The sequence below is a fragment of the Punica granatum genome, chromosome 3 (assembly GCF_007655135.1).
Source record: "Punica granatum isolate Tunisia-2019 chromosome 3, ASM765513v2, whole genome shotgun sequence".
Classification (NCBI taxonomy): Eukaryota; Viridiplantae; Streptophyta; class Magnoliopsida; order Myrtales; family Lythraceae; genus Punica; species Punica granatum.
This window is the reverse complement of record NC_045129.1, coordinates 1,781,707-1,800,544: the sequence shown is the minus strand read 5'-3', so window position 1 is coordinate 1,800,544 and position 18,838 is coordinate 1,781,707. Positions and strand designations below refer to the sequence as shown.

The window sequence follows — 18,838 nt, the reverse complement described above, 5'->3', positions numbered from 1 at the left end:
CCCCTTGAAACAGAATTGTCCCCTCCTGGGTGCTTGAGGTTACGTGGACAATCGTTTCCCAGGATAAAACGGCAACAAGCGAAGCAGCAGCACAAACAGCAACGCTTCAGCGAACTCGAAGAGAAGCGTGAACACTTTTGAGGTCGAATTTTCTTCTTGTTTTTCAGTCGGCTATAGGAAGCAATGGAAGGCAGGAGACTTTTTCTCTTGTTCTCTTTCCTTTTTGCCGTGTGCCCCTTTTATAGACTATGGGTTCCATCCGTTATATGACTCTTCCTATTCTCCATTTATGGGGAATAATTCACATATATTCAATATACATGTTAATGACATTTGATTATTCATGAATGCAATCCATTCATTTCTTGTAACCGCCAAGAAAATCAAGAGTCATTAGCTCGTGAGCAATTTCCTCATTCACCCATTAGCCATAATTTCCAACACTTCCTTATAAAGCAATGCAAACCATTGTGCGACTGCTACTTTTTTGGACCTTCTTTCTTCTATTTTAGTTAGACTCAGTTTGATTTATATAAAATATAAAGTATTTTGGCATGCTTTGGCAGCCACAAATGGTGATATCTCGCTGCATGCTTCAATATCTAGGGCGGTGTCTCGGAGGCCTAGATCAGTAGCTTGGGCAACCCTTTGGTTATATTTGGTTATGGATTGCGGCAGCGGATAGCGCACCGCAATGATTGTGTTGTCGAGTAGATCTTATTTGTTACATCCAGAAAATATATTTTTGGTCATAAGTGGAGAGCATTTTCTGAGATTATACACAGAGCGTAAATAGCTCTACTCCAAGTAAGATAATAATCCATAAATCCCATTGAGAATTAAAATCTCACCTGGAAAAAAAAAATAAAAGAATAATCATGAGTTTATATGAAGGTCGAGTACCAATATTTATTAACTTGAGCTTTTAAGTGAATATGAATACAAGTTCGTATAAGCTCAATGAAAATTTAATAAGCCCAATAATACCACTAGATTGGGCCCTACAATTTGATCGGGACATGCCCAACACAGGCCAACCTAAACAAGAAATTATGACATTTATTTATTATATTTTGTGAATGCACACTCTCTCACGTATGGCGCTCATTCGAATCATAGCACTTATTCAACCATCACCGCACTCCCAAATGAAGCCTAAGCTGGGTCTATATAACTGTTTCCAATAATGTAAAATCCAGCATTTTCGAAAGACTTGTGGAAAGTAATTGATTACTTCTATTCTGTGTGTGCTTTCTATTAGGGTAAGCGAGCGGATGTTGTCATCATATATATACACTCCAAGAAAGTCGAGCTACTGTGACCACTTTCAGCGAGGGGTGCGTGCCTGCGGTGTTTAAATTGTCCTTTTAGTGAAGGACAGTTTTAATCTCCACAAATATTTCATATATATATATATATATATATATATAAAGGGGGATAGTGAATAGGCATGTGACGATCAGTATTATCTCTAGATCTTTTTCAATAAAAAAAAATCAGTCCATAACTATTTCTTCCGTCTTATTACGTAAATAAAAAAATTCTTTGAATCTTCTCTCCTGTTAAAGAAAAATGTTGGAAAATATCAATATGTGTTGATTCAAGTCGTTTGATACTTGTTTTGCTCAAAAAAGGTCTCAGATTTGAGTTCTTTTATATGTAAAAAATTCACGTTAAAAGAGTTTTATCCCTTAGTGAATTGATTCGTTCTCTCCGGATTAATCAAATAGATTTTCTAATATCATGGTTAAAAAAAATGGAAATAAGAAAAAATTAGGCAAAATCAGTCCATTTTCTCATTGTGCAATCGGAGAGCTCGAAATCAGAAAGCTCCGATTCACGAACCTCTGATCAACGAACCTCTGACTGGCGAACCACGTCACCGCACTGTCTCTCTTCTTCTCCGATCTCTCTCTATCCTCAATCTCAGTCCGCTCCATTGCGATTCTGCTCGGTGACTCCCAGCTCCGACAGGCGCTGCTCCTTCGCTATCTACTGTGAGAAAATCCTACTTACTCTCACAACCTGAATTCGGATGCGTTCGAGTGTGCCAAGTGGATCGGCTCGTTGAGTTCAATCATGACTTCATGAGCACAGGAGTGATTTTGGTTTTGTTCCAGTGATTGCAATTGATTGATTTTCTTGCAGAGTCTCTAATAACGCCTCGCTGATTTTGGTTTTGTTACAGTTATTACAATCGAGCGATCTTCTTGCAGGCATCAGCATCACTACGAGTACGTTTTCACATCCTTTTGTATAGTCATGCTTCTACTTGAGGATCTCATCTTATTATTCAACTTTAAGCAAGTTGATTTATCGCTAAGCATATATTGCAGGATCACTAAGCATATATTGGTTCATTAATTTTCTAGTCCTTTTAACATGATAACATGCATCTGTTAACTTTTTGTCTATCCTATATACAATATATAGATATACATGCAGGTTTTACAAACACCTTGAGATTGAAGAACCTATGATCACTAGATTTAAGTGCCAATTACTTGAAGCAAGTTCCGGACTTGGATGAGCTACCTTCTCTCAAGGACATTTATTCACGCATGAATATAATGGAGCACTTGAATCATCTTAAAGGTACCTTGCTAGTCACAGTAGAAAATAAAAATGTAGACTGTTTATTTTAAATTTTACTAAGTAAAAAATTTCTGTTCACACATATATATGTATGACGGGGTTGAAGCTGGAGGTACTTGATCTTTCGGAGAATTATCAATTCAGTAGAGCTCTCGATCATTTGGAATATGACATCCCTTAACACCTGTCGTGGCATATATGGAGGACTAAAATAATTGATTAGCACGACTAACTCGTGGCAGGTAAAACAAGCTTGTGTGAATTCACGGGCCTTTTATGACCTCCCTCTATACACTCGGCCTTTCTGATAACAATCTCAGAGGTGTCATTCCACCTGCACTCTTCTCCAGCCTCAGGTCTCTTGAATATATCTCTCTTTCCAGGAACGCTTTTGAAGGGTCTTTTTTTTTTTTGCTTCATTGGCTAATAACTATAAGCTCAAAGTGTTTGATGTTAGAGACAACAGCCATAGATTGATACTGGAAACAGAGGATCCTCCACATGCTTCGTCACATCAATTAATTGAATTTCGCCTATCAAATTGCGTTTTCGACAAACTGCATGGTTTTGTTCCCAGTTTTCTAATGCAGCAGCATGACCTGGTAGTACTTGAACTCAGCTACACCAACTTAGGTGGGCAGTTCTCGAGTTGGTTACTGGAGAATAACACAAAGCTACAAGGCTTCTATCTTATGGCTAACTCTTCTCGGTTAACCTCGATTTGAATTATAGTCTCATCAATGATGAAATGCTTCTGATCGATGTCTCCTCGAATTCTTTAGGGGGAGAGCTCCCTTCTTACTTTGGCTCCATCTTTCCGAACTTGAATTCCCTGAATATGTCCAGAAATTTCCTGCAAGGTAGAATCCCTTCTTCAATGTGCCACCCCAGGCAGTTGATGATGATAGACCTGTCGAATAATAGATTCATAGGAGAGTTACTGAAGCAACTAATGGGTTGTCAATCACTAGAAACCATGGTTTTGGCAAACAATAGTTTGAGTGGCCAAGTACAACCAAGAGCAGCAGACTGATAACGCTTGTCTCATCTATCTTTGGCTGACAATCAGTTCTCTGAGGTTTCATCAGGGCTGCTCAATAGCCCGCACCTAAATTTGTTAGACATGAGTAGGATCAATTTTATCAAGTGCTATATCCAACTGGATCGGAGATTTCTGAGGATTATGTTTCCTTTCATTGGCAAATAATTCCTTCTAGGGGACTTTGCCGTTGAGCTTCTGTAAGTTACAACTTGAATTTTTGGACCTGTCGGGAAATTATTTTGGTCCTAGCATACCTTCCTGTGTCAATGTTTCAACTCTGAGACACAGTTGCATATGGAAAGAATGAATCTCAGAGGACCACTACCGCAGTTTCTTCGAGCCGTTTCCTCGATAGAGACGTTGAATCTTTGTAATAATGCTGTTATTAGGTGGAATTCCTTCTTGGATTGGTTCTCTTTCAGAAGTGAGGGTTGTCTTACTGTCGGGTAATACTTTTGAAGGTCTTATGCCCCAGGAACTATGCCATCTCAGCAATATGAGCATAATGGATCTCTCTCACAATAAATTCTTTGGAAGCATTCCTTCATGTTTCAGTATATTGGCCTTTGGGAGTTCACAAGTTCCTGACGGAATATTTCTAACATCTACTTCATTTTCGATGTCCCGGGGTAACGTTTATGGTGAAAAAAAACACCTATAATTGTTGAGTTTGATTTGGCTAATTCTGTGGACAATCTTGAAGAAGTGGAGTTCAGGGCTGGACCTCTCTTGCAATAATTTGTCCGGATCCATCCCCCTCAACTTGGCTATTTGAGTCATATTCATTCCCTGAACCTCTCGCACAATCATCTGGCTGGATTAGTTCCAATTACATTCTCCAATTTAGACCAACTAGAGTGTCTGGACCTCTCCCACAACAATCTAAGTGGCAAGATACCGCCACAATTGGTAGAGCTCTATAATCTATCGACATTCAGTGTCTCTTACAACAATTTGTCAGGCAGGACACCTGAGCAGAAAAATCAATTTGCAACTTTCATGAGGGAGAGTTATGAAGGTAATCCCTTCCTAATGCGGGCCACCATTGGGAGTTGCAACAGTTCGGAGGGATCAGTATTAACACCACCACCATCGCCAGAGCATCAGAAGGACTCTTTCAGAGGTGCTTTCACATGGAGCTTTGCAGGATCATATGCTGTGGCATTCCTCGGAACTGTCTTCTTTCTTTTCATCAGCTCTTACTACAAGACTCTCTTCTTTAATTTCATCTATAGGTACATCCCGTCATCCTGTACTTTTGTTGATAGGCTTTTTTTTCCATGTACTGGATAAGAGGAATTCCCAGTACTCTTATGTCCTCTAAAATGTCTTTCTATGTGTGTAATTCATGTTTCTTATGTTTCTTTCTTATGGCAGTGTACTGCATTATGCGATTCCTCCCCGATGATCCTAATCATACCTTTCCCCTTCTCTTTTAGACTGTCTAATAGACGTATAAATATTTTACAAGAGAAGTTAAATGAACTCCATGAAAAATGAATTCGAGAAAGTAAAATAAATTTCAAAATTCAGTTCTGGTGGTGTAAATGATTAGAGGGAGGAGGAAAATCCAACTCGGGCCGTGGCAACCATCCTAGACATTTGACAAAAGCAGTGCGTTGGTAGCCATGAATGGTGATAGACAGATGGCTGCCCTGGGGGCATCTCAGAATCAGAGGCTCGTGCAAGCAGTTCGATAACTGGAAAATGGAGTAATAGTTATCAGTATTGCCGAAAACGGGCCAATGGGCCAAAGAAGACTGCGAGATGCATCTGTGTTGTATTCGACATATCACTCCGATAATTTCTTCCGTGCCGGGAAATGGAAATGGGAGAAGGGTGCTTAATAACCATCGTCAGTGAAGATGCTTCTTTTCCACCATATAGGAACTTGCCCTGCTTCTAGGGCATGGGAATCACTAAGGCCTAGAGGTTTCAAGGTGAATTGGAACAAAGCCATCTGGTTTGCAGGTAATGTGCCTTGAGTTACCTTTGCCTGTTGGCTAATTTGGCTGGCCACGATTGCAACAATAAGGAGACCAGGGATCATCTATTCTTCACATGTACTGTAACCAGAGGGATTTGGATTAGTATACTCAGCAGGTTAGGCATCAGCAAACAGAATGTGAACTGGACAACAGAGACTGCATGGTTACTTATTCTGAAGGGTATAATTTGTTGTTCCTGTATGTGATCCGGTGCGGAGGGTCATTGAGTCTCTAAAGGAAAGGCTGCTTGTCCTTCCTAAAGTGCAACGTAAGGTAGCCGACTCTTGAGGGGTAAAGTCAGTGAGTGGGTTTAAGTCAGTGAGTGGACAAAGTGTTAAGCCCCTTGAGGGGTATTTGAATAATGAATAGAACAACACTTATAAAAAGGAGAAAAAAAAAAAAAAAGAACTGCCAATAACAGGCTTAAGAAATTTCTGCATGCCTTTGTCGAACTCCTTCCCCTAGGAAAAAGGTTCTTCTTCTAAAGACCTGCATTTATTGTTTTTCCCCTGCATCGAACTGCCTGCCCTGAATTTCCTGTCCTGATTTCTCGCTTTTATACCACCAGGCAGAATCGGAAAATGTAATGTGAAGTAAGGCTAGATGAAACTTACTTTTTTTTTTTTATAGCCCTTTGTCTTGTACTAACGACTAGGTTGTGTTTTGTGCAGGTTCCTGCCAAACCAAGTCGGGATGATTACTATTTGAAACATATCGTCAACTGAGAACATCAGGATACTCGTGAGCCCTTTTGGAGTGCACGTTCCCTTCCAAAACGCTGCTGTTCTTTTGCCTGGGATAACATTAGATGAAATTTTACCACTAACCAATCATCAATGTGCTGTTTTCCATATAAATCATTTCTCTACAATGGTGAGAGCCGACTGTTATCTATTGAAGTTCCATTCCATTCTCAATTGCTGCATCTATTATATAAATTAAGCAGCTCATCGACTGCAAGCAGCAAGACAGCCCCTGGGTTTCCTTTACTGGAGTTCCGCTCCCTTACCGGATGCTGCATTCCAGGAGAAATTTTATACAACAAACCGGGCAGACACGAATTTGAATGGGTTAGGCTCTTCGCCGAAGTTCTCATAATGTGAAACAAGCTCAAGGACATCCGCATCTCGATATAATACACTGAGGATCTTAGCAACTGCTTCCTTTACTGTGATTATATATTATGATCTTGCAAGAGTGCTCTACGATCTCAGATGTGTGTACGCTGAGTTGTCTAGCGATCATATGACGATCTGACATCCCCATTCCCCGTCTACTTTGTATATTTTCTTGGTGCACTCTCTCCCTCTGCAGCCTTTCCGTCCTCTTAAACTTTCTGTTTTCATAATAAAATTGGGCTAATATTTGGTGCCATCAGCTCATTGAGCAAAGTCTCGGCGCATAATGGTGTGCTTATGTTAGTAGCAACATGCATAATAACAATCTGACTTATATCCAGGGATATAATTTTTGCCACCTATTTGATTAGCTTCAGATAGATGTCATAAGTAACTCTAACATCATCCAAGAAAATGAATAATGCAAATAAACTTTGCTTTTGTAGATACATAACAATATATATGTGTTCTTTCAAAGCCAAAAAAACAAAAAGGAAAGTAATCTGACTCTTGGGTTATTTCCATATCCGTTCAGTAATATTTTGTTGACATTATTTATTGCTTTAGGAATAATTCTCATCTGTATTCAACAGATCCGTGTTAGTTTATCGCCACTCTCATTTGCTGCAGGTATGCTCAATCATGATAACTGGCTTCTTATTCATACATTCGTCTCCATTCTTCTTCCATGTCAACGGAATGATTTTGTGTTCCAGGGAGAAGAAGATCCGGCTATTTCTCTGATCTTGCAGATAAATGCATTCAATCAATATACAGTTTGAAAAATCCTTCCATTTTCTTGACATCTCAAGCTTCGTTTGAACGAACAATATTCTGAGGTATTGGATTTTCGTAATCTATTTTATTCTATAAGTCGTCCGTACATAAAATTTTTACCAGCTTTACTTGATGGCTAGCTTTTTATACAAGCAAGCATAGCCTGGAGAAAAGTTTAGAAAGTTGACTTGCTCAAATGCATCATCTTCCCGCGCTCACTAACCAAATCGAGAAGGATTAGTAAAATGTTGCGCTCTCGACTATCCAAGATTCCGATTTCGGTGCAGATGGTGGACCTTTCTGGTTCTCCTCAGATGACGTCTATGATTCTGCTTGTGTCCATGCTCCCTTAATTCATATAGTATGGACCCTTTGTCGAGGAACAGCTTTAGAGGGTCTCTGCTCATACTCGAAGGAATTGATAAATATCGTCCTGTAATTTGCTTAAACTAATTTTGAATCTCCGGTAGTTCCAGCTTGTAACTTTCTGTTGGAATGCCCCGTCCATTCTTGTTTTACGTGAGAGAAAAAGGGCGGTCGACTTGTAATTTGGGTTATTATTTGCAGAATTCGAATATTGTCAATCATGCACCCTTTACCTAGCTGGCATCTCGCGACGACTTGACTCCGGAATGCCAATTAACCTCCCAATTGGAAGTGGTGAAGTAAAACCTCTTGCCTGATCGATTATCAGTTTAGTTTTATAAACAGTGAAATAGTGACTTTGATATTCATTGATGTACATGCATGCATGGGTCCGTGAAGGTGGAAAAATAAGCTCATGAATTAATGTTGAAAGACCGATATACTCTCGTGTAGATTCATTGGAACCCATTACAAAGTTAACATTTTCGAGTACGTGTCCGGGCATGTGCCACAGGATGACCACTTTCATCATCCGTGAGTGATAGATCGCCTCCCTAGTGTCACATTCATTCTCTAATCCCAATAGACCGATACCTGTTACTATTTCATGGAGGAGTCTGGACCTTTCAAACTAAAGGTTGTTAAGCTGCGATATATACCACACCGCAGTTAACTGAGCCCGATCTGTAGTCGGTTGGCAGGTAATTAAGCCAAATGTCAAAAAGAAAGAAAAATTATTGCGGAGCCAGTAACAAACATTCAATTAACCGTGCTTGATGGAAGAAGCTATTTATCGTAACAACTTTCTCCATGTGGTTGTTGGAAAACCGAGTACGGGCGCAGCGAAAAGTTTAAATTTGGTAAAAAATTAAATTTTTATCGCGTGCTCGTTTTATCAAAAACTTCAAAATCAAATCTTAACACAACGAATCACCTTCTAATGAGTAGATAACATCCCATATCAAATCTACAAGAAATGTTGAGATCTTTAAACTAACCTTGTCGATTCTAGTCGTTTCGGTCGGTCAAAACAACCGTCCAAGTGTCTGGCCTCTAGCTCGTCCACACGAGTGCGTCACCACCGAGTATAAGCTCCTCTCGACCCGTACACTCTGATCTAGGTCACCAATCTCGAACGGAATCGTCACGGAAGGAAAAGACCGCTTCAAGGACGTCTAGGACAACACCGGATCGCCGAACCGAAGTTGAGAAGATCTCCGATCGGTCTAGTGAAGTGTGCAGCTGGGATGTGCCACTCGGCCGACTCCTCTCCTCTCACTTTCTCTCAATTTCGAGTAATGATAAAAGTGCTCTTAGGGTTAATTACAAGATCATATCTATATATATCTTCACCTAGGGAGCTAATTGCAATTATTAATTAATACACATTAATTAATAAATAAAAAATTAGTCCTCACACTTGTCATCCAATGACTTGCCCTTCAATTAAGAAAGAAAGATCAAACTAGTCATTGACATAAGTTTCCATTAATTGATAATTTATTTATAGAAACTCTCCAAATAAAGAAATTCTCGTATTTCCTTAATTTGATTTATCCTTGATGTCGAACTCGTCTTCAAGATATGCTAGCACCCTTGCAACTACATTGCAAGCCTTGTTCGATAATTAATTCCTAATTAACTTCCTTAATTATAATTAATTCTTTTTTGGTGTTGACACGCTCAATGTGGGTGACTAACTAGGTTCATCACCAAAAGGCAATGGGATTATAATATAAACTCATTTGACATTACTAGAAACTCTTTCTGTAATTAAAAGCATAATTCTCAATATGCCATTGATTCCCAAAGTTTACGAGTGACGCTTAACAACATACCATGACAATCCAAATGGTGATAAATGTATGATTGAAACATTATGATGAACCTTTGATTGTATATGCCATACACTGAGTCCCTTCATTACAAAATCCCGATCTAATCAGAGCTATGGTAAATGCCAAACCCCATAGCTGATCATATGGATTCTGTAATTTCATTCTTGGATCTGTAAAACTTAAATAGAAACTCTTTTCTATTCAAGTCTATCTACCCCTTGAAAGCCGTCTACCAGACAGATTATTCCCCGATGACTACTAGGCTGAGTATTTTTTCGATCTAGAATAAAACTCACATCCATAGGACATTTTCTCTGTTTACTCAGGTTAGTGAATCCCGTCTTGATTGGACACCTACCTCCAAGTACAACTAACGAGAACCACTATCTGTCGAATACTAATGTTAAGCACAAATACATTAACAGTAGCAAATTCTAATTACCTATACATGAGATTGTGTTCCATCTCAGGTCTAAGGACTATATGCACTAATACGATCTAGATAATATCCATCGACATTAGTAAATTACCGTATGAATATTATATGTGTGTCATGTTCGACAAAAACATCCACATGTTTGTCCTGATAACAGTTATCAGATAACATGAGACTCATTACTCTATCTTCATTAGTATCTATATACTAATCATGGATATAGACAAAGGTCACAACCTATCCGGAAAAATAATGTCTAGTTAAGTCTCCTACATTCGTAAATAGTTTAAAGATATTCTTACCTTACTCTATCACTCGTATTCTTAATTGTTTAAGAATGAAACATTCAAAATATCTCAAGGACTATATACTAATTAGCATAAACAATATAGAATAATAGAATAAACTTTATTGCTATAAGAGGAATTATTCAAATATATAAATTCGGTTCTATGGCATATCACTAACAATGCTGACATGAAGACTTAATTCAGAATGGTTTGTCTCTTCTGCCACCAACATCGGAGACATTGAACGTATTGTACACGCGAATATGACGCTTGGCTTAAACGTCAAACTGCGATCAATTAACGTTCCCCCTGCAGAGACTAAAGAACGATGTCCACACCAACTCCCGTCAACCATATTAAGTTGGATCCAGTTATAAGTATCCAATAATGCAAGATCTATCAATTTCTCAAGACTCGAGGGAAAATAATTGTTGACTCTTACATATTGGAAAATTCTTTAACCCCTGACTTATGCTTCAGCTCTATTTCTTTTTTTTTAGCGTGTCGTACTCATGTCCTACTTCGGTTTATTTATCTCGTACTTTGAAAAATAAATTCCTCAGATAGTCGACTGCTTATACATACTGTCAGTTATATCACGTTGTTTTTTACTATCCAGTAATTTCAGCTGTAACTTTCTGTTGGAAGGCCCCGTCCATTTTGGTTTCACGTGAGAGAAAAAGGGTTGTCGACTTGTAGTTTGGGTTATTATTTGTAGAATTCGAATATTGTCAATCATGCACCCTTTAGCTAGCTGACATCCCGAGGCGACTTGACTCCAGAATGCCAATTAACCTCCCAATTGAAAGTGGTGAAGTAGAACCTCTTGCCTGATCGATTATTAGTTTAGCTTTATAAACAGTGAAATAGTGACTTAGATATTCATTGATGTACATGCATGCATGGGTCCTTGAAGGTGGAAAAATAAGCTCATGAATTAATGTTGAAAGATCGATAGAATCTCATGTAAGTGTCCGGGCCTCTGCCACAGGATGACCACTTTCATCATCCGTGAGTGAGAGATCGCCTCCTCATCACACGGGACCTTTCAAACTAATAAGTGAGCTCGATCTATGGTCGCTTGGCAGGTAAACCAATCCTCAAAAAGAAAGAAACAATTATTGCCAGGCCTCTAAACAGTCAATTCGCCGTGCTCTCGACGGTAGAAGCTATTAGAGTGACACATTTCGCCGTGCTCTCGACGGTAGAAACTTTGATCAATTGTGTTCCCCCTGTGAAAGACTAAAGAAACAATGTCCACCACACCAACTCCCGTCAACCATATTAAGGACGCCACATGTACCAGCTATCACTTATCCAATAATGGAAGATTTATTAAGGACACCACAAGTACCGAGTGCTGGGACATAATGATTGAATCATTTGGCATAACGTGTTGACTGAATTACATTGACCTTATTGGGATTGGATTTGAAAACGCTAAAAGGGCTTAAACTCATCGACCTTATCATCGGATCTTTTGGTATATTGCATGATTAGATTACGTGGTACTTAATCGGATCGAATTTGAAAATGCTAAAAAAATGGAGAAATTTTAGAAAATGAAAATTACAAAAAAATAACAAAATGTTTGTGATTGGATCATTTGGCATAACATGTCGACAAGATTACGTGGTAGCTTACTCAGCTTAGATTTGCAAACACTAAAATGATGTAACGTTTCAACCTAACGTTTGGATCATTTGCCATTAACACGTTGAGCGAATCAAGTGAAATTTTTTGGGATTGGATATGAAATCACAAAAAAATCTGTAACCTTACAATTGGATTTTTTGAAATAACGCATTTATCGAAATACGTGGTACATTTTCCGGATCCAATGTGAAAACACAAAAGGAAAGGGAAAATTTGAAAAAAAAAATTACAAAATTTACAAAAGAAAAAAGGGGGACCGCAAGTGGGGAAAATCCACCCACCCCTCTTACCATGCCGACGGTCCTCAAATCCCATCATGTATATATAATATAATAATACTACGACGCTCTTGAGAAAGGCTACATATCCATATTTTATCTGTGTTTCTTGGAACAAAGATTTGATCAGGATGAAGTTGAGTTTATTGCATTTATTATGTGTTGTGTGGACTATGATGGGAACGATGATATTATTATTAGATTGTGAGCTGAGCGGGAGGGCATTAGGTTGCACGGAAGATGAGAGAATTGGGTTGCTTAACCTCAAAGCCGCCTTCAAGTTCCCAAATCCCTCGTGGCACGCCGATCACCAAGATTGCTGCCGATGGAAGGAAATTAAGTGCAGCAATGTTGCCAATACTATGCGGGTGACCGAGCTCCACCTCAATGACACAATTGAACAGATGCCATTTTATCTTGATGCATCCTGGTCTCTTAATGCATCCTTGTTCCTTCCTTTAGACGAATTACAAGTACTCGACCTGAGCTTGAATGGCCTTGCAGGTCCTCTCTCTCTCTCTCTCTGATGATGATTAAGTTGATAGTCCAATAATTATTCAATTTCGTTCATCTATCATCAACTCCACATGCATGCTTTGGTGATTAATTGTTATTATCAAATTGGAATTATCTACATCTCTTGTACACTGTATGCTTCTTGCGCAATATCAAAGCTCACATGTACATGTACACATACATATATCTTACATATATGGGAGAATTACAAAAATAACCCTATAAATTTCTCCTTTTATGAAATCGAATCCTCTAAATTTCGTTGACTTTTTTAGTCCTAAAAAATTTACTCCATTAAATACTTATAGTTTAAATTGTGATTGGCAGTTAATCGGAACTGATATGGACGTAAGCAATCTTAAATCATTTTTACCTGTATTTGTAATGCTTATGTGAAAATGAAAAAAAAAATCATATAATAATTTTTTGAAACAAAAGGCTAAAACAAAAAAAAGACCCAACACTTTCTCGCGCAGGCTAAGTGATTGCCCGCAGTGACAGCTTCACCGTGGGCAACCACCCAGCAATAATGGGTTTTCATAAAAATAATAATAATAAGGAGGAGAATGATGAGTAAAGGGTGGTGGAGCCTCGTCGGCGATCACCACCCCTCATTTGAGATCGGTGGCCACCACTGAGGCCGCCAACGACCTCGAATTAGAGGATGGTTGGTGACCTCACATGAGGGGGTGGTGGCTGCCGATGAGGACCTAGCTCCTCCTCCTCATCGTGGCTCTCCAATTTTAAGGCTTCATTTTTTTTTGTTCAATTTGGGGGCTAGTAGTGGCCACGCCAACAACCACCGTACCCCTCGTTGAAGTCGTGACGACCAGAGCATCCTCCGCTGACCTCAATGAGGGGGTGGTGATCCTCTAGGTTGCCTCCAGCTCCCAAATTGAATAAAAAAACAATAATAAGAACCATCCAGCCCCGCTGCATGGGTTTTCTTTTGTGGATTTTTTATTTTTCTATTTCAATTATTTTAATTTTCTATATATTTCATGTAATTATTTTAGCGACACTTGTATAATATTCGACGTCGTCTACACCTACGTCGGTATTGGTTAACAGATAGCTACAATTTGAACCATAAGTATCTAATGGAGCAAACATTTTAGGACTGAAAAAACTAAATTGAAACTTATAAGATTCGATTTCAAAAAAAAAGGTAAACTTATAATACCATTTTTGTAATTCTCCAAGATATATATATATATATATATATGGGGTAATTACACTGGTGGTCCAAAAAGTTTCACTAATGTATCAAATTGGTCCAAAAAGTTTTTTTTGCTACTTGATGGTACAAAATGTTTCAAAAGTGTAACATGATAGTACAAACCGTTATCTCACCATTGATACCGTCAAGCGAAGCTGACGTGACCAAAACGTGGCCGACACGTGGCTCTGATATGTTTTTAGGAGTTGATGGAATGTTACATGATGGTTCAAACTCTTTTGAAGTTATCACTTAATGGTCCAAAATGTTTTACAGATGTAACATAATGGCACAAAATATTTCTTTAATTAACTTAAAGGTCCACCCATATCAATGGCGAGATAACGACGTCAATGGCGAGATAACGGTTTGTACTATCATGTTACAACTTTGAAACATTTTGTACCATCAAGTAGCAAAAAAAACTTTTTGGACCAACTTGATACATTAGTGAAACTTTTTGGACCACGGTGTAATTACCCCATATATATATATATATATATATATATATATTTATGACCATTATTACACTTTATGCCCAACAATATATAAGATACGACACTATAAGTACTGTTTCAGCCATATTGAGTTTGCTATATATGACTGTAAATAGAAGCCTTATAACTAATTGCAAGCTAGGTCAACACAGGACAATAATAGTTGAATGGGAAAGGATGAAAGATTTTCACCGCCGTGAAGTCGGGAATTTTTTTATTAAAAAAAAAAGAAGAAGAAATAACTTCGAAAAAATTAAAATAATTTTGCTAAAAAATTCAGCTATATTCATCCTCCTAACCCCTATAGTATCTGCAATATTCGCTGTTTCTCATGTGGAGGCTTGTGAACTTTTTGTCTTGCCTATAAATAATATATATAGATATACATGCAGGTTTTACAAACACCTTGAGATTGAAGAACTTACGATCACTAAATTTAAGTGGCAATGACCTGAAGCAAGTCCCGAACTTGGATGGACTACCTTCTCTCACGAAGATCTTTTTAAGCTTTAATAGACTGGAGGATTTGAATCATCTTAAAGGTACGTACCTTGCTAGTTAGTAGAAAAAAAATATAGAATATTTATTTTTAATTTTTACAAAGTAAAAATTTTTGTTCGCGCATGTATATTTATGACAGGGTTGAAGCTGGAGACACTTGATCTTTCAGGAAATTATCAATCGTTCAGCCAGGATGAGCTCTCGATCATTTGGAATATGACATCTCTTAAATACCTTTCAATCAATTGGAATGAACTAAATGACTCTATATTTGAAGGCAAGTAATCTGAAAATACCATGGTCTCTTGATGCGTCCTTGTTCCTTCCTTCTGAGGAACTACAAGTACTCAACCAGCACTGGCCGGGAATGGCCTTGCCTGTTCCTGGCTAGCGCTCTTTGATCTCTAATGATTAATTTTATATACACGCAATTATTCAAATTTCGTTCACTTATCATTAACTCCACATGCAGGCTTTCTTTTTGGTGATTGCTATCATCAAATTGACATGATCTACATCTTTGTTCACATCTTGCACACTATCAAAAATAAATCAAATGTGAGCGCGCGCGCGCGCACACTTATATAAATATATGAGTAACTAAATAGAAGACCTAAGTAATTAAAGGCTAGTTTAATACCTACAAGTTTAAAAAAATAGGACAAAAGTAATTGAATGAGGAATGGAGGAATGATTATACTGCCATATAAGTATTTATCTTTTTTCCAAAGAACGACTATGATATAATCAAGAGATTTTGATAAATCCTCCCAACCCTTCAAAATTAATATTATGTAGTATTAGCCTTTTCTTATGGAGTGACTCGTGAACTTTTTGTTTGCCTATAAATGTACATATACATATATATGTGCTTGTAGGTTTTACGAACACCTTGAAATTGAAAAGCCTACAATCACTAGATTTAAGCGGCAATCACCTGAAGCAAGTTCCGGACTTGGATGGGCTACCTTCTCTCACGGATTTATACTTAAGTGATAATTCACTGGAGCACTTGCATCATCTTAAAGGTATGTACCTTGCTAGTCAGTAGAAAAAAAATGTAGACCATTTATTTTAAATTTTACAAAGTAAAATTTTTTGCTCACGCATGTATATGTATGACAGGATTGAAACTGGAGGTACTTGATCTTTCGTTTAATAAAATGAGCAGCAAGGATGAGCTCTCGGTCATTTGGAATATGACATCGCTTAAACACCTGTCAATCGGATGGAATAGTCTGAATGACTCAATATTTGGAGGCAAGCACTGAAAATACTTTGTTTTAATTAACTTGGGCAGCACTAAAGGTCGTTGTGGCATAATATGGAGGACTACCAATAATTAATTTAGCATTTTCTAACTTGTGGCAGGTAAAACAAGCTTGTGTGAATTGACTGGCCTTGAGGAGTTGGATATTAGTGGAAATGATTTCGTGGGCAGCATCCCACCATGCCTTTCCAACATGACCTCCCTCTATACACTCGGCCTTTCTTATAACCATTTCGGAGGTGCCATTCCACCTTCCCTCTTCTCCAGCCCCAAGTCTTTTGAATATATATCTCTTTCCAGGAACGCTTTTGAAGGCTCGTTTTCACTTGCTTCATTGGCTAATAACTCTAAGCTCAAAGTGTTCGATCTTAGAGACAACAGCCATAGACTGACACTGGAAACTGGGGATGCTCCACATGCTTTGTCACATCAGTTAATCCACTTCGTCTTATCAAACTGCATTTTCGACGAACCACATGGCTTTGTTCCCAGTTTTCTAATGCAGCAGCAAGACCTGGCAGTACTTGAACTCAGCTACACCAACTTAGGCGGACAGTTCCCCAGTTGGTTACTGGAGAATAACACAAAGCTACGAGTCTTCAATCTTATGGACAACTCTTTCTCTGGTAACTTAAACAACTTGAATTCCAGTCTCTTCAATGATGAAATGCAGATGATCGATGTGTCCTCCAATTCTATTGAAGGAGAGCTCCCTTCTTACTTTGGTTCCATCTTTCCAAGACTAGAGTATTTAAACATGTCCAGGAATTCCATCAAAGGTAGAATTCCTTCCTCACTTTGCCCCACGTCGACCCAAACGTTGCTATCTGTAGACTTGTCGAGTAACAAATTCGTAGGAGAGCTACCGGAGCAACTAATGCGTTGTCAATCACTATGGCAGTTGTTTTTGTCAAACAATAGTTTGAGTGGCCATGTGCTACCAAGAGCAGCAAAATTGTCAGGCTTGTCTCATCTATCTTTGGCCAATAATCGGTTCTCTGGGGAGATTTCATCGGGGATGCTCAATAGCTCTTTCTTACGTATGTTAGACTTGAGCAACAACAAATTTTCAGGGCCTATACCTAATTGGATTGGAGGCTTTCAAGAACTATCTATCCTTATACTGGCAGGTAATTCCTTCAGGGGCACCTTGCCGTTGAGCTTTTGCAAGTTGGAACTTGAGTACTTGGACCTCTCTGGTAATGATCTCGGCCCCAGCATGCCTTCCTGTGTCAATGCCTCAGGAATAACACACTTGCATTTAGAAAGAATCAACCTCAGAGGACCATTACCAGATTTTCTTCATGACGCTTCATCAATGGTGACATTAGATCTTCGCAACAATGCATTCTCAGGTGTCATTCCATCTTGGCTTGGTTCTCTCTCAGAATTGAGGGCTCTGTTGTTGGCAGGAAATAGTTTTGATGGTCTAATACCAGAGGAATTGTGCCAACTTCGCAGTATAAGCATGATGGACCTCTCTCACAATAAGTTTTCTGGAAGGATTCCTTCATGTTTCGATAAATTGGCATTTGGGAATTATTCACAAGCTCCCAATGGAACATTTCAAATGCCCAGGGCTCCGTTCCTCCTTCCGTTTAACAACTATGGTGAGAAAATACCAATGCATATTTATCTTGAAATGCTTGTTCAAGCGAGCAGTCCTGAAGAAGTGGAGTTCACGTCAAAGTACAGACATGAATCATATACAGGTTTGGTGTTGGAACGCATGTCCGGGCTGGACCTCTCTTGCAATAATCTGTCTGGGTCCATTCCTCTCCAGGTCGGCTATTTGGGTGAGATCCATTCCCTGAACCTCTCGTACAATCATCTGACTGGGTCAATACCGGTTACATTCTCTAATTTAGACCAAATAGAGTGTCTGGACCTCTCGCACAATAGTTTAAGTGGCGAGATACCACTTCAGTTGATAGAGCTCTATAGTCTATCGACATTCAGCGTCGCTTACAACAATTTGTCTGGAAGGACACCGGAGCAGAATAAGCAATTTGGGACTTTCACAAGAGAGAGTTATGAAGGTAACCCCTACCTGTGCGGACCGCCGTTGGGAACTTGCAACAGTACGGAGGGATCAACATTAGCACCACCACCACCACCACCACCTGCAGAGCATCAAGAGGACTCCTTCAAAATTGCCTTCGCATGGAGCTTTGCAGGATCATATGCCGTGGCATTCCTCGGAACTGTCTTATTCCTCTGTCTCAGCTCTCACTACAGGACTCTCTTCTTTAATTTCCTCTATAGGCACGTCCCATACTTTCGTTGACAAGCTTTTCTACGGACTAAATAAGAGAGATTCCTGGTATGGCCTCTCATACATATATATGTGTGTGTGTGTGTCTTTTCTATGTGTAATTTTATGTTTCTGATGTTTTTTTTTACGTAAACCGGTTATAACTGATTTTTAATGGTTCTGTTATATTATGATTA

General features: G+C 38.8%; 2 protein-coding genes across 9 annotated transcripts; both read left to right on the top strand.

Annotated features, from left to right (window-relative positions):
- The first annotated feature begins 1,627 nt into the window (after nt 1-1,627).
- On the top strand, nt 1,628-18,838 carry LOC116200868 (putative receptor-like protein 8). Of its 8 annotated transcripts, none has more exons than XM_031531813.1 (5): nt 1,628-1,997; nt 2,189-2,234; nt 2,434-2,595; nt 2,838-3,527; nt 17,092-18,838. In XM_031531813.1, exons 4-5 carry the CDS (start codon nt 3,344-3,346, stop codon nt 18,672-18,674), a joined length of 1,767 nt encoding a protein of 588 aa, XP_031387673.1. In that variant the 5' UTR covers nt 1,628-1,997; nt 2,189-2,234; nt 2,434-2,595; nt 2,838-3,343; the 3' UTR covers nt 18,675-18,838. The 8 variants fall into 8 exon arrangements, 3 of the variants coding, with proteins under 3 accessions (XP_031387673.1, XP_031387674.1, XP_031387675.1); XR_004155750.1 differs by lacking the exons at nt 2,838-3,527; nt 17,092-18,838 and adding exons at nt 4,599-4,872; nt 6,297-7,005 and having other exon boundaries at nt 1,754-1,997; XR_004155748.1 differs by lacking the exons at nt 2,838-3,527; nt 17,092-18,838 and adding exons at nt 4,599-4,872; nt 6,297-6,498; nt 6,590-7,005 and having other exon boundaries at nt 1,757-2,234.
- Nucleotides 12,471-16,381, top strand: LOC116200869 (receptor like protein 21-like). The gene is made up of 4 exons (XM_031531817.1): nt 12,471-12,888; nt 15,009-15,158; nt 15,257-16,145; nt 16,243-16,381. Exons 1-3 carry the CDS (start codon nt 12,516-12,518, stop codon nt 15,400-15,402), a joined length of 669 nt encoding a protein of 222 aa, XP_031387677.1. The 5' UTR covers nt 12,471-12,515; the 3' UTR covers nt 15,403-16,145; nt 16,243-16,381.

Excerpts from the sequence above, each read along its gene's own strand:
- LOC116200868 (XM_031531813.1), top strand. The coding sequence starts at position 3,344 with ATGCTTCTGATCGATGTCTCCTCGAATTCTTTAGGGGGAGAGCTCCCT. Across the intron at positions 3,528-17,091 it reads GTCGAATAATAGATTCATAG|GAGAGCTCCCTTCTTACTTT; the intron begins GAGAGTTACTGA and ends ATTCTATTGAAG.
- LOC116200869 (XM_031531817.1), top strand. The coding sequence starts at position 12,516 with ATGAAGTTGAGTTTATTGCATTTATTATGTGTTGTGTGGACTATGATG. Across the intron at positions 12,889-15,008 it reads GAGCTTGAATGGCCTTGCAG|GTTTTACAAACACCTTGAGA; the intron begins GTCCTCTCTCTC and ends ATATACATGCAG. Across the intron at positions 15,159-15,256 it reads GGATTTGAATCATCTTAAAG|GGTTGAAGCTGGAGACACTT; the intron begins GTACGTACCTTG and ends TATTTATGACAG.